The 16,171-nt window shown below is 41.4% G+C and overlaps 1 protein-coding gene across 9 annotated transcripts in view; it reads left to right on the forward strand.

Moving 5' to 3' along the window:
* Positions 1 to 16,171, forward strand: part of MSRA (methionine sulfoxide reductase A) — a 425,594-nt gene that overhangs the window by 150,093 nt on the left and 259,330 nt on the right. For 8 of the 9 annotated variants that reach the window (XM_082726896.1, XM_082726900.1, XM_082726905.1 and 5 more), the window contains one exon: positions 13,674 to 13,742. The exons of the other annotated variant lie outside the window; for it this stretch is intronic. In XM_082726896.1, the coding sequence (XP_082583022.1) occupies positions 13,674 to 13,742 (69 nt within the window). The remainder of the gene's footprint in view (positions 1 to 13,673; positions 13,743 to 16,171) is intronic. 9 annotated transcript variants of the gene reach the window in all.

Below are 16,171 nucleotides of genomic sequence, written 5' to 3' on the forward strand. Positions count from 1 at the left end.
GAGGCAGAGATGGAACTTCTCAAACGAAATGGCAGGAAAAGTAACTAACAATCCTCTGGATAATGCAAATAAATAAAAATTGCCAGAATTATTTCAGAATTGCTAAAAGTCTTATTCTGATATTTTATACACTATTCCTAGGCTTTAGTAGTTCAGGAATGCCTGTTTTAGCAATCCCAGTACAATGGGGAATAAAGTTGAGGAGAACATAAATTACATAGAAATAGTCTCCAACTTAGAAATGGATCACATTTCCGGGAGTTGATTTGTAAAGCAGCTACTGGAAGTTAGAACACATTTATCGTATTAGTTATCTACTGCTACATAATTGATTATCCCCAAACTTAGCAGCTTAAAAGGACATCCATTTATTATCTCACAGTTTCTTTGGGTCAGCAGTATGGGTGTGGCTTAGGTGGGTACCTCTGGATCAGGATCTCATGAGGTTACAATCAAGATGTCAGCTGTGCTGAGTCTTCTGAAGGTCAAACCAGGGCAGGGGTGAGGGGTGGGGGAATCTGCTCTCAAGCTCACTGAGGCCTGCATACAAATGAACTTAAGAACAGTCCCGCCCCAGCTGACTTTTCAGATGAGACTGCAGCCCCAGCTAATACATTGATTCCAACCTGCAGGAGACCTTGAGTGAAAACTACCCAGCTTTGCATTCTTATCTGAAATGAGACCACTGCATCTGAAATGTACCTTGCATTTGAAGGTTATTCTTTAACCTTCAAGGAATTTTTGTCCTCTTCTCCTTGGGAGAAAATGTCCTTTCCATCTCCCCAAAGTGGAGATTTCTTTTTGTGGTTGAGTTAGTACTTGGGCAGCTTGGGAAAAGAGGTGAATATTTTCTTTTCTCTATTTGTAGCCTGTAACCAACTTGGCCAGTATGAATGGATGTGTTCTTGATGTTTGTAGGGTAGAAAGTAGAGTATATTTTCACACTGAGGCAGTATCCCATGGTGGTTACACTCCTAAGAAAGAGTTCTATTTGAGCCTTATTATAGGTTGAGTAGGCCCTTGTAGGCTAGCTCACAACCATTTATAGCAACATGTTCATGAGAAAATGGATTCTTTATCCCCAATGTCCATCTTATAAACACACTTTTGAAATTTGACTCATTTTTAAGTTGGAGACTTACTATATTTCACTAGGTCCTCTCAGCTCCCTTTCCTACAATAGTTCACATTTTAAACTATGAGCCTTTTGGGCAGATAAAGTGACAGAAAATAGAGATTACTATGACTCAGTCTTGGCAATAAGAGCCTGGGAAGACGTATCCAGATGTAATTTTACTCACATTCAGATTTCCTCTGACCTCATGCACTGAAGTCCCTTTATAGTTGAGTTATGTCAGGCCATAGTCATCTCCTATGACTATGGGAGAGAAGGCAGTCTTAATCAGGTATTTCTGAAACCGCTTGATCAGATTTAGTACATGGGAAATGTTTTTGGCTTTTCTTACACTCCCTTTAGCCTATATTTATACAGAAGCTGATGGCCTTGCACTTGAGAGAGATGCCATTCAGGCCTCTTGAGTGGGTCCAGTGAAAGGCTGCTTGCCTTGTCCTCCCATGTACTTGATGTTTTCAGATATGGCTGTCATTTTATTCAGTATTGTCAGTCATTAGTGAATTCATCTAGAAATCACCCCATCACTTGACAACCCAACGGTCGGCTTGAGCATATATTCAAGGAAGGTAACTAAATAGACTTTGCACTGCTACCTCTAAATCTCTATCCCTTTCTTAAGTCAGATGAGCAAAGGCCTGTTGTAAGAACCATCCCTATCTCCACTTAACTCCCCCGAAATAAGATGTTCAGTTTTGCACCACTCTTTCATGGGAGGCAACTATTACAAAAGTCATAAAATGCCTTTTGGTGTCATTTGTAGAACTGCAGTTGAAGATTGTGTCTGCTGTGTGTCTTAATATTAATATGTACTGGGTCACCATGTGACCAAGCCTGCTCTCTAAGAATGACAGATCCTTAAGTGAAATTTTTGGAATAGATGAGTTACATGTGCTGTTTCTCTAATAAGAGCTGGATTTTAAAAAAACTTCACTGACTTATTGAAAATCAGTTGAAGCCTTCATAGTAAAAACTTCATTTATCTTTTTTGTGGGAAATACAAAATGTTTAAACCACTTTTAAAATTAGGAATGGTGAGTGTAATCACTATTCAGTAAATCTAAAATAGATTTAAAAATACTCTTATCTTCTATTGTGGGGGAAATTATAAGGCAAGGAGAAACAGGATGAGAGGCAGGAGGGACAGAGAAATGATTAAAACATGTGTCAAATTCCAGAAAGTCAAAATGTCCTATTGGTCTTTCTCCTTCCCTCCCTTCTTCCCTTCTTCCCTCCTTCCCTCAGTTTCTTCTTCCTTTTCTCTCCTTCTCTTGCCTCTAAAAAATATAGGTAAATCTGGAAACACTTTTTTTTTTAAGGTAAATAATGTTTACATTTCATCCAAAATTTGAAATGATGTATCCTCTTGAAGTCCTTTCCCCCTTAAAAAGAGTACAACTGACATTGCTTTGGAGAATGCTGATCAGTTTTAGGGAGGAGATGGAATGTTATCTCTATCTTGAGACCTTTTAGGATGCTGTAAACTACTGAGAATTTTAAAGCTTGTTGCAAACAGTTCTGCTGGGATTCAGGTGAGATGGTCTTTGGCATTTGTCCCAGGCCTAAAAAATATGTAAGCATCAGGCTGATCCTTACTCAGCGGCTGCTTGCCCGCCACTGGCTACCTTGTATCTCAGTGTAGCCCTCTGCCCTGGGAAGAGACCCTTGGGTTGCAGGGGTAATCACTGAGTAGCAAAGACTGGACACATTTAAAATACTTCTTTAGATCTATTTTTGAAAATGTATTACATCACATGGACTGAAGTTCAAAAAGTAAAGACAGAACGATGAAAAAAAAATCGCAGCACTTCATACACATTATCCTGCTTGTTGATTTCTTCCCCCTAATTAATGATGCATGTTGTAGATCCATGTCTATACCTATAGAGTTGTCTCGTTCTTTATAATGGTGCATATTATTCCACTGCATAGATTATTTTATGCAAAAGGTTGGTGCCAATCTTTCTACAAACAATCCTGAAACAACATTGTACACGAGCACAATGTATTATAGAAGCTAATCTCTAATGAGTCTTGTTAATGTTCACTGTTAATGTTTTGTCTCTTTAACAATATTTTATTCCCCGTAGACTCTTTTGTCTCCTTCTCCTTACCCCCAACAGCAGATAATAATTTAATAAGTGGAGGTTTATTGATTTTAATAGAAACTAAATTGACATTTATGTTTCCATCTCTAACTCTTCCTCCTTCTTCTTAAAGTCCCATAGTTAGTTATATCTCCTTCATTTTTAATGTGAGAAGAGAGTTGAGACAAGTTTCCTGTAAGGTTTATAACAACATATTTCATTTTTGACTAGGAGCTTCCATTTAGATATAAAGTTATAATTCCTTTTGGTGAAAGGACAGCAGCAAGCGAGCAAATAGATCTGACCTTACCCTATAACAGGCCCCTTTACAGTGCTGATGGGAAAGTTTGGTGTTGGTCTGGAACAGATTGCAAGGGGAGGTCTGGCCTGTCAAGCTCAGCTGAGTGGAAGGCTGGATCATTTATCACTGTCAGAGGGGATGGGGGCAGAGGAAAGGGGGAGGGACTGGACTGTACCTGCCCATTGGCTGACTGACAGCGGATGGTGCCTCATGCTTCCTCCAGACAGACTATGTGCCATGGAGGAGCAAGGTGCTTCCTGCTGAAGGCTGCTGACATTTTCTCAAGGAGGAAGAAAGAAGGCCTGATGCATGCTGTGGCTGCTGTATTGTCATGTGGTGTACAGAACCACTGGTGGAATTAGTGGCATCCGGTTAGGTTCCAAAGTGATACTCGCAGTCTAGCATGGGTTCAGAAAACGCCTCTGTGGTCTCATGCCTTAATTACATTCATAGGACTTAGATAATCTGCACAACATTGATCATTTTCATGTGGCAGAACTGACCTTGACAAATACTGGAAAAATGGTAGATAATTTTGCTTTGTTTATGAGCGACGCCAGCTAGGGAAGCCAGGGTCTACTCCAAGTCCCTGAAGGGCTCAGTTTTTAAAATAATACTAAAAAGTATGATTTCTATGTGCCCTTTTATAGTTATGTTTTTAACACCCACCTTACAAATCCAAAATGTGTTTTAGGATCAATAGGAAGCATGCACTTTAGAAGAAAAGAAAATCATTGTGGCTTACATTCACATTGTTTGATACAATGGCTTTTAACACTCATATTCACAGAGATGTCACATTCATCAGGATGACATATAGATTTTAATCCTTAAGCTAACCTTATTTTAAATGGAAATTCTCTTCTCAACATTATCTAATTTTGGTAACCTCTAGGAATTGGGTGTATTAAGAGGGGGCGGGGAGATTTTTAATAGAAGTGTGGTGGAAATTTTCCATCAATGCCTAATTTAGACACGGTTCTTAAATGTAACTAATAACAGCATTACAGAGTCAAAATGACATGAACAACGATGGCATGCTTTATTGGGATCATGTAGTGTGGGAACTCATGCTAGTCTGATAATAGTGGGGTAACAGGATGCATTAAGAGCTATAGGCACGGGACGCCTGGGTGGCTCAGTTGGTTGGATGACTGCCTTCGGCTCAGATCATGATCCTGGAGTCCCGGGATCGAGTCCCGCATCAGGCTCCCAGGTCCATGGGGAGTCTGCTTCACTCTCTGACCTTCTCCTCGCTCATGCTCTCTCTCACTGTCTCTCTCAAATAAATAAATAAAATCTCTAAAAAAAAAAAAGAGCTATAGGCACTGCTGCTACCATGGAAACTTTGTGTAGGTAAACTTGATCAGTGACCCTAAGATGTGGGCTAGTTGGTGGTCTGTGAAGGAGGAAGAGAAGGCAGACGTTGTCTTACTATTTTTATGTCGCTGTCAATAAACCCAATGCCTGGCACCTCATGAGTGTTTAGCAGTTGTTTCCTGCATGGTGATGTTATTGGGGCAGAATATGGATCCCTGTGTGTTGACCCAAGTCCCTCTGTCAACCGTCATTCCCTGTTCCCTCACATGCCTACCTATGAATTCATTAGCTGACGAGCCCTACCCAGGTGAGGGACAATGTTCAAGATGGCCCTCGTCAGATGGCCCTCATCGGAGAGGATCTCCCAGGTCTGTGATACAGCTGAGTTAGTCTAGAAGGCCCAGGAGAGTTCCAGTGCTCATCACTTAGGGGGCATTGTCTCACTGAGCAAGCCAGAAAGTTCAGGGTACTTCAAACTGAAAAGGAAAGGGCCCTTTGATGAGGCCTTTTAGTAATCAGGAAATAATCTGCTCATTGGTTATTTTCATTTAAGAGAGTTTTTAGGCTTTCTGTTCTGTCAAGGAAGACATTTAGATTTTTATAATTTGAAAATAGACCTGGTTGGATCTAGATTTCTTCTGTATCAAGTTTGCCTTTTAGTTTTTTTCTATGTTTCATAGTTTACTGATTATCAAAGAAATATTTCCTCAAGAGAAATTTGGAAGTAAATTAAAGCATAAAGATGGAAGAAAAGTCAGCCATAATTCAGCATATAGAGGCAGCAACATTTACCTTTGTACCCTGTTTCCTTGTGGGGATTTTTCTGTGCTTTTGTTTTTAATTGAGTAGGATCCTTTTTTTTTTTTTCAAATCTTGCTTTTTCCTCCCTCTTAACTCTATCTTATTCCTATTTCCTGATGCCATTAAAAAAAAAAACAACCTATTTATGATCATACTTTTAAAACTACTAGGTAATATTTCACCTTGGGACTGTGCCATAATTTACTTTATTATCTTCCTTTTGTTGGGTCATTTAGGTTGCTTATAGTTTCTCACTATTATAAACTATTCTATTGTAAGCATCTTTGGAAACCTTTGGCTTAGATACGTATACTTAGAATTACCAGGTCAAGGACCTAAAAGCCTTTGATGCTCCTGATGTATATTGCCAGACTGCTTTCCACATAGATTGTATTCTGTTCTATTGTATGGAATTCTCACTTCCATGAGTAGTGTATGAGAAGGCCCATCTCCCTACTCCTTCATGAGTACCTACCACTGATGTGTAAGTTTTGCCACTTTCATGAATTAGATATGGTATCTCATGTAATTGAGCATCTTTGCATGTGTTCATTCATTCTTTTTACATGTGATGCCTTGTTCTTTCTCTCTGGCAGTGGGATAGCTGTCTTGTACAGAGTTGTGGAAGCCTGCTTGGGGTGCATGATGCTGGTTTCTGGGGCTCCTGGCTTGCCTCTTACCCTCTAGTCGTGGGTGCCACTGTGTTCACTTTCCTTCCCTCTCCAGGGCGATCCTGTGGCCTCTGCCAACATAGGAACCTAGTAAGATCATTATAGGCCAGTTTTTCCGAGGACCAGAACAGAGCTTGTGTTTGAGGGTATGTGCATGTGGTGTGTCTGTTCTGGGTACGCTGAGCAGACCTCAGAAAACACAGCAGGCACATCATGAGAAATAAAAATATCCCTTGCTTGTGTAATGCCTTACTCTTCTTAAAACATATTCCTATCCTCACTGCCTCACTCTCTCAACTGGAAATCTTCCCTTGGGTTCTCTCAACAAGTTTGTTGGTTAAATGGAGATTCTTAGTGTAGGATCTGTGATTTATCTTTGTTCCCACAACACCTAGTATCTGGCCCGCACCAGACACTCAAGATGTAATTGCCAGTGGGTATGAGCCAAAGACCCCCCTACCCCCTGCCGAGTATTTAGGTTATGCTTCATCCAGATGTGTTATGGTATAGGCCAGGGTTCAGGAACAGGTTGGACGGTACCTTGTTCTCTTGTTCTGCCCCATTCTGCTCTGACATTGTGAAGTAGGGGCTTCTGCCCAAGGGATGTTGGGAGGTGCAGGGGCTGCCTGAGCTGGGGCTTTGTTGGCTCCTTTATCGGCCAAGAGATGCAGCTGAGGTTTACTGCACATGGAGCAAAGGGAAAAGGGGGAATGGTGTGGGTGGATGGGATTTAACAGAAGGGACAGTGGTCAGGGCATGAGGATAAAATTTTGAAAGATACATGAATTTTTTTCTTAGAGCTACAATCTTAAATTTTTCCAACTGATTTCTTCTGTTGTGTGTGTGTGTGTGTGTGTGTGTGTGTGTGTGTAGCTTGTCTTTTGTTTTTAGGGCAGCTTCCATTAATATGCAGTTGTTGGTTACCACATGAGGAAGACAGAGCTGGCCTTCGTTCTCCTCCTTGAGCTTTGAGAGGAAAGCTCTCCTCTTTGCCCACAGCAGTTGGGGACATTTGTCTCATTTCCACCATTGCCATTACTGGGGACTCCTTGCTAGCCTCTCCTGGCCACAAATCCCATCTGCCTCTAGCACACACTGACCAGTCAGTAAGAACTCGGGCTTCTTTGGATGCAGGATAGGTGGAGAGCAGAGGTTGGGCCTCGGGCCGAACAGGGTCCCAGCAACCTGACCACTGCCATGTAACTTCCCAGTATTCCCCTCCTCACATACAGAGTACACTGTTGGGGGCAAAACCCATTCTAGGTTGACTTTCACTTTAAGATACCAGAGAAAAAAAAATTGCAGCGAATTATGTAAAGGACCACAGTGTATAGGACAATAGAGAGCCACAGTGCTCTGGGCATAGGTGACCAGAAACATTATTACTTCTCTTTCCCTAGTGCACCTGTCTCATATATCAGGGACTGGACGACAGGTGTATCCTCAGGAATCTGCCTCCTCTTTCTTTACAAATCCATACTCACAGTGATCAAGTCATCCTGAAAATGCTATGGAGGGCACCTTGGCAGAACCAGGGCCCAAAATGCTCGGTCATTGTGATCCAGGGCCCCTCTGCTGGAGACAGGAGAGGCTGATGTGAAGCCAGGGCATAGGGGCCAAATATGAACCCTGCTTAGTTCCAGTCTAGCTCATACCTCAAGACCCCAGAAATTTGCGATCTGGAGAAAGAGCCACAAAGAAACAGACAATGAGAGGGAATGTGAGACCATATTTTGTTTGGGGCTTGACAGATTTTTGACAGATTTTATTACCATATGAATGGAATAAAGGTACTTTTACTCCAGCCCCAAACTGAAGCTAATCACCACCAATAAGTTTTGTAGCAGCATGAATGATTGATAGTAACACTTGAGAAGTATGTGTTGGGTTTTTGCTGGGTTAAAAGCGTGGCTAGGAGGAGCTTGCACTGTTAACTGACCTGTAGCTCTGAGGCTTTAATCTGACACAAGGCTGTTCCAGTCCCGGGATGATGGTTCTGGGTCTTAGTAGCTGAGCAAGGATCCCAGGTTAGGCACGACTCAGTTCCTGGAGCCTCAAGTTCGGTAGTGTTGCCACAGTCACCCAGACTGGAGGATATTGGCCCTGCAAGAGAATAGTGAAAGTCTGGGGGCCCATCCTTCAGTACCTTATTTCCCTATCTCATTCCCCCCAACCCCAAAGATATGTGTTTTAGTTCTCTCTTTCTGAACACAGGACATGGAGCAGATTACTTGTTGGTCTATGTCTGAATTTGTATTATTGCAGGTATATTATTGAATAGTTTCATTGCCTTATTTTCATAAGCTTCAAATGCATTAGATATTCACAAAACAAAAGAAAAAAGAAGTGTCTGTATAATCTTCTAAAGCTTTTAAACATGTCCCCCAAATCCCCTTCAACATCTCTCTGATAGTTGACTTTGACCCAATCTTGCTCTAATTAACCTTGCTGCTCCACAAGCACTGGGCTTTCAAGATAAATGAAAATCTATTCCTTGTCCTCATATACCCTTGACTGAGGACACGTCATGGCCATCAGCAGAGGTTATCCTCCTGGAGCATGTAGCTTTGGAACGTGCCCCCTGTGGAGTGGGGGAAGGGACAGCCACCTGTCTGGACAGATTGGAGACATCCACCCTGCTGTGGTGAGCAACAGATGTCCCTGTCAGTGACCTCTCCCATCTCCATTTCATGCTCTGTTGGTAATCAATAGTTAGTACCCAATCAATGAACGACTTTTCTGTTTAATCAGTTTGATTGTTTCTGGGGTGACATGTGCCACCAATTTTGAAAAGAAATTATAGATGCTCATTAAGTTCCCAAATGAGCCCGCCCATCCCTTCCCCCCAAATCTTAATGACCTACCTAATGTGTTTAAAGGATCTCGGGTTCTTTGGCTCCCAAATACTTGCCTCAGCAGAATTTCAGTAGGAAAGTGCCCTTGGAAGCTAAGCCTTGGTTTCTAGGAGTAGAACTGCCATCGCTTGTTTTTTTTTCTTAAAGATTTATTTATTTGACAGAGAGAAATCACAAGTAGACAGAGAGGCAGCCAGAGAGAGAGAGAGAGAGGGAAGCAAGCTCCCTGCTGAGCAGAGAGCCCGATGCGGGACTCGATCCCAGGACCCTGAGATCCCAGGACCCTGAGCCGAAGGCAGCGGCTTAATCCACTGAGCCACCCAGGCGCCCCCATCGCTTGGTTTTTAAGAACTCACCATTCTTGCAACATGGAATGGAAAGTAGTACTTAGATTTCCCCCTATTCTTTGATCCCTAAAGCCATACGTAGAGATTGGGAAATTTTCAAAGGATATATATTCTTTTTTAATTGGAATTTATCTGTAGAAACAAGAAGGAAAGTGTCTTCTTTTTTTGTCCATTTTTCTCTTTTATTCACTTAGACCAGGAATGACAAAACAATTTCATCACATATGCATGTATATCTAAATAATAAGAGACTCTGTGAGATGCCAGGTTGAGAAAAGATTTTGTGGTCCCATTTGGGGACGGAGAGAGTCTGCCATGGTTGATGAGTGGTGTTTGCCATGAGTATGGAGGTGGAGGAGAGGTCTATCATGGGTCATGCACTTGTCATTCCTGACTCAAATCTTGTGAAAAATAAAGTCACACAGAGGTGATAATGCTAATCTAACAGTTAAGAGTTGTTTGCTATGTCCCAGACACTGTTTTAAGTGCTTTACATATATTAACTAATTTAATTCTCAAAGCGGCCCACAAGTTGGTACCAATGAAGAAATTCGTACAAATGAAGAAACTCGAAGTGAAATGCCTAAGCCATGTTCCTTACAGCTAGGAGGTGGGAGAGCAGAGTTTCAAAGTCTAGGCAGACTTGCTCTAGGGCCCTTGTCCTTAGTTGCCAACACTTTGCTATCTCTTCTTGGCTAATGCTGTGTCTTTGTTACCCAGGAGCTGACTCAGCTGCAGTTCAGAAGAAAATGCGAAATCAGGTTTATAGACTTGTTATCTTTGGGTCTTGGTCTCTAGAATAAAAGACAAAGCAGGGTCTAGGGAAACCTTAGCATTGAGGAGAGAGTTGCATATGAACTTCCCCCTTCACTCTCCAATTCGCTTTCCTCCTCCACTGGCTCTGCCACCTTCTGAGATGAGAGGTGAATTGGATGGGAAGAGGGGAAGACATTTGCGCAGTGAAACAGAGAGGAGTTCCTTGGTCTCTGGGCTACCTGGCTGGGGAAACTACTTTTGAGTAGCCATTTTCAGTGGATTATTTTTATGTCAGGGACATTTGTACATAAAAACAAAGAGATGTCCTTAGAGTATCAAATAACATATCTTTTGTAATGGCTGAAGAGAGACTTATCAGTATTATTTATGTCTTCTGACAGTAACTTAACAACTACTTATTGAACTCCTATGCATTGTCCCCCATTGGGCAAGGATTATCAAAGTGGTGACCCAAAGGAGTTATGAGACCTGCCCTCCCTGTGCTTATAGTCTGTTTGTCTAGGTAATGGCTAAGTGTAAGATGCAGCTCTGGTGAGTGCTGTAGAAGGTCATTGGTCCCAAGAAATCAATGGTAGTAGAGAATGAGGATTGAGGTGATCAGACCTCATGGGTACTTGAAGGCCACATTAGAGTTTTAACTTTAGCCTAAGAACAATGGGAAGCCATAGAAGGTGGGGAAGGAAATTGGGGAGTTTGTGTCATACAATGAGTTTGTTTTTCTTTTAGAAAGGTAATGCGAATTAGAGAGGGGACATAGATGACCTAGAGGTATTTATAGGAGTCCAGGCAAGGAGACCACAATGATTTTGGTGGTGAGGGGAAGAAGTGGAGGGATTCTGGACGTCTGGAAGGTAAAACTGGCTAGATTTGGTGGTGGATTGATGTGGATAGTGACAGCTCAAGAACAGGCAAGGATGCCTTAGAAATTAGGATAACAGTCCTGTTCCTAGAGGTGGGGATTCTGGTAGAGGGCCATGTTTGGAATGGAAGGTCATTTTGTGTTGGTGGTACTTTTGAGCTGTCTGAGAGGAGATGTCAAATAGACTACACTTTTCATGGTAAATGTGTAGTGTTTTGGTTGGGCTATAAATAAGCCTTGATGGATTGTCCGGGGAAATCAAGTCCTGTGAGAAAAAATTTTTAACCCATAATTTTGTTGATTCTTAAAAATCTGAACAGATTTTCATTTAGAAAGTAAGAATCTAACAATGATAAAGGAAATTAATAAAGGTAAGAATCTTGTATAATCTCCCTAGTTGTTTTAATTTTTGTATGTTTCTCTGCCAGAGAAATATTTCTCTTCCTATAAGCATTCATATTTTAATTAGTTGTCATTATAATCCAGTGTTGTAATAGGATTGTTTCACTTACCATTATCCCAAATATTTTTTCACATATTTATATATCTTTCAAATGCTCTATTTAAAATATGTTACTTAATATCACATGCTTTTGATAAATCATGAATTATAATTTTCTAAGCAATGTTAGTACTTTTGGATATTCATTTGATTTTCAAGTTTTATTATTATAAGTAATAAATATTCTTATTTGTATCATCTTTTTTTCACTCTTACATTATTCTTTAGGTTGAATTCTTATGAGTGGGATTAGTGAATCAAAGAGCTTGACTGGATTTACAACTCTTGATATGCGTAAAGGCAAACATTTTCAGAACTACAGGCAGGGACTGAGAAGTGGTGACCTTAGAACAGAACTGTGACCTCCATGTCAGACCTCATCACATTTCTTTGGATTCAGCAACCAGTGGTTCTAACCATATTAATGAGTGCTTGACAAGGTCTCATGGCCACCGGGACCTGGGCTGGTCTCTTCCCTTCCTCCAGGTTTTCTGTTCCTAGGCTAGTGCCACCATCACTGAATAACCTGTGAGAGCCCCTGAATTGATGGTATCCTGCAGAGGTTGTCTGAACTTGACTGAGCCTCATAAGCCTTCAGGTTCTAAAAGACTTCTAGGGTACTGGAGAGGGATTCCTGTGGTTTTGGATGGAGTTCTCAAGACTTTTCATGCCTTGGTCCATGCCTACCATTGTGTCATTCATGGCCACTGCTGCCTCAATGTATCACCTCTGCTATGCCCAGACTAGACTCTCTTCTGGTCCCAGATGATGCCTCAGTCACATCCAGACTCCTGGCTCTCATTCAGGTTGCTTGTTCACTCTCTGCCTTTCCAAACCCTGCCTCTCCTTCAGGACACTGCGATGGTTGCCCTTCCTCCAGGTTGCTGGATCTCACTCCCACCCAGCTTGCTATTCCTCTGCTGTGAACTCTTACAGTACCTTTAGTCCCTAATTCCAGAACTTGGCACATACTTGTAAGCTTTCTGGTAAAGCTTTCTGACATTTTTATGTTGTGAAGGTAATTTTAATTTCCACAGGGGCAGGAACCATGTCCTACTCTCCACAGCCCCCTCAGTCAGACTGTCATGCTGAGCCCTTTGCCAGTGCTCCATAAACTGAATGGGACACAGGAAATCAAAATGTATGTGCTATATGAAGCAGCATCAAGGCTTTTTAGCCATTCTTACGTATTTTCAACTTAAATGCCCATACTCAAGGATTGCTGAGGATATTATTCAAATACTTGTAGATGAATCATACTCAGCTGGGTTCTATCTGACTAAAGTTTGAGGGGTTATGAGAATAAGTTAATGCTGGAAAACTATAACTTGGTCACCTTCTATTTCTAAGTCCTTGCTATGCCCAGGGTGGGGAGGGTGTTGGTGGAGGAAACCAGCAACATACTCAACCAGGAAGAGTAGTTGAGAAACACTGGCTTATCCATTTGATCTGTAAGAAGGCAAGTGTCTGTGGCTCCTGGTCACAGTGGCTGTATTGTAGTGAAATGATGCGTTCTATTATTCTGTTCTTTTAAAAAAATTGGCCCCAATGTTACCCTGCTGTCCTCGTGGCTCACTTCAATGATTGGGTCAATGTTCTGATTATCAGGAGTCTTTAGAGGAAGTCTCCCCAGTTCACCCGGGGACCCCAAGTTTCCCTTCTTCCTCAGGGGCTGGCCTGGTCCTGTGGGGCCTCTCTGCCCAGGGGTCAGGAGCTTTGGGGCTGGGCTATCTCTGCCACCACCAGACTTAGGGCTCTGCACAAGCTCGGGCCTTGGCACCCTCATTTGGAAAACCAGGCACTTGAATTAGACCATCTTGAGGCTCTTCAGTAACCGAGATTAAAAACAGAATAATTGAAACTCTCTTAAAAGGGTAAGCTTTGGTGGCGTTTTTAACTAAAAACGAGAAATAGACTCTTTGACACATTTAATGACATGTGTTAGTATGTGTGTGGAACTTTACACTTAACTTGTATTTCTTTCTTTCCTTCTCTCCCTCTTTTTTTTTTTTTTTTTCTAGCCAAACATCATGTCAATGGCAATAGAACAGTTGAACCTTTCCCAGAGGGAACACAGATGGCTGTATTTGGTAAGATATCAACTCTGAAAGAAAACCCAAATTGTGTGCAAAGACTAGTGCCAAATTTCTGAGTTTTAGCAAGTGTCCTCAGGGCTTCAAAATCTGGGCTCTTCTAGATATTTACAAGTCATTGGAGCCAAAAAAACTATCGAGTTCTTAGTATTTCTGGGATCAGAAAAGCTTATTCTATAGAATTTAATATGCTTTCTTTTCTCACTTTGCAAACCAAATATCAAACTGTGTATTTGCTATTTCTTACGTCCACACTGTGAATTAACCTGATAATTTACAGTTTGAGTTTTTCTTCTCTAGAAGGGTCCCCCCCCACATTGATACGTAATTTTGTCAACGGCTGGGGTTCAAGAAGTTTTGAGTTGTTATTCCACAAAATCAATCTAATTGAATAATCTCTTTCTCTTCCATTATGAATTCAGCATATTCCTTAGAGAAAAATCAGTTAAAATGTCTTAAACAGAATAAAATTTAACCCCTGAGTATATATTTACAATATAAAATTATGTGGCTGAGCAGAACTTCTCTGTTAGATTCCAAACCTTTTGGTGACAAGGTCCTTTTTAATTCATAGCTCCTGACCTCCATATTTAATGTCACTTAAGCTTCCTTCAAAATGTCTCTACACCTGGCACTTTCTTTCCCTGCCTTTTCCCTTTCTTTCTCCCTTCACCTCCTCCTTCCCTTTTCTTCCTGGCTTCCTCTTCCTTTAAACCCTCCTGTTCCCCTTTCCCTGGAGCAATGCCCTGGTGCCCTTATCAATTTCTCAGGGGTTATTGCCTCTGTCCTGTGGATTTTCATTTTCTTGTATCTTCTCGATCCTTCCCCTCGGCCTTTATTTTTCATTTTTTGAAGATTTATTATTTATTTGAGAGAGAGAAAGAGTGTGTGTGTGAGAGAGAGAGAGAGAGAGAGCATGAGAAGAGGGAGGGTCAGAAGGAAAAGCAGACTCCCCCTGAGCAGGGAGCCTGATGCTCGACTAGATCCTAGTATTCCAGGATCATGACCTGAGCCGAAGGCAGTTGCTTAACCAATTGAACCACCCAGGTACCCTCCCCTGAGCCTTTAGATAGGTTTTATGGTTGGCTCCATTCTAAAAATCCTGAAGTTCCCTGACTTTATGCTGTCCTCTAGCTTCCTTTCTACCCTGATCTTGATGATGATCTCCTACAAAGGCTTTTGATGTAAATCAGCTTTAAGCATGGAGGTGTCTTTGAGGTGGAAATTAGCCTCAGGATGACCCATCTCTAAATTAGCCTATTCAGGAAAAGCATTAACTTATTCACAAAGATGGAACCAGAATAAGTAATCAATTATGATTAACAGTTGCAGAGTTATGAAACAGAGCTAATTCTGCCTGAGTGTTTGTAAATCTTGCTCTGTATGGGCTATCACCTTTTAAAATACACTGATCAGTAGTTAGGAATTATTATGCTCAGAAATGTAAATGGAGAATTTGATTTTTGTGGCAAAAAAGCATAATGGACACTCTAAAAGTATGTGCTAAATATTTGATTTGTTAACATTTCCTCCGAGGACTCATGTTCAGATGATGCCATTTTACTGGAGTTGTGGGTTTAGGACTGTTCCCAGGGGACAGCAGATGTCACATCAGTCCTCAAAAGGTTACTTTGATGATTTTTTTTTGTTTTTGTCTTTCAGATTTTTCACCCCCAGACATGTTAGAAACTCAGTTCCATGTCATGTTGGGAAATATAAAATGAGACTGACTTATCTTAGCAGGTTTCCCTTTGTTGTGCTATTGGAGGAAAGCTTCCTTCCCAAAGGGCAAACCAAGCACCAGGCAGGCCAGAGAATGAGAAATATCAGTAAATAAAGCTCCTTGATGAGATGCTAATTATTATTCGTCGTGGCTTTGGTTTATATTGGCTTTCCTAAAAATCCTAACCCATAGCCTTCATTGTTTGGCTTTGGGCAAGCATGGTTCCCCTCCTATAGAATGAGAGGGCTGACAGAGTGCTCTGAGACTCTTCCCTTTGCTTCTACATCTCATATATTTAAGACTGAAGGCTGATCTGGCAGCAGACAGTCCCCTGGAAATCCACTGTGAATGGCCAAGGTGTGTGGCTTTTAAAAGAGGTGAATTGTATATAATTTCTACAAGTGCAGAGTTACACAGATCGTAAAAATAGAGTATCTTTGGACAGCTAAGAATTTTTACTTTATGAGAACTGGGGTTTGGCTCTTACACATGCTTAAATTAAGGCCTCTATTTGGGTTAAGTATGTGCAGGCATTTTTTATTAATATTTTAAAAACTGTTCTCATTCTATATTACTTGTCCTCCTGGCCTGCAGTGGAGAGAGACAGCAGGCGGTTTTGGGGGTGGGCTTCTCTCATTCCGGGTTGTTTATAGCTTGACCGAAAAGGTTAAACCAAGTATATAGCATTTGGCTCTTTGACGTA

Source organism: Mustela nivalis (genome assembly GCF_964662115.1).
Source record: "Mustela nivalis genome assembly, chromosome: 4".
NCBI lineage: Eukaryota > Metazoa > Chordata > Mammalia > Carnivora > Mustelidae > Mustela > Mustela nivalis.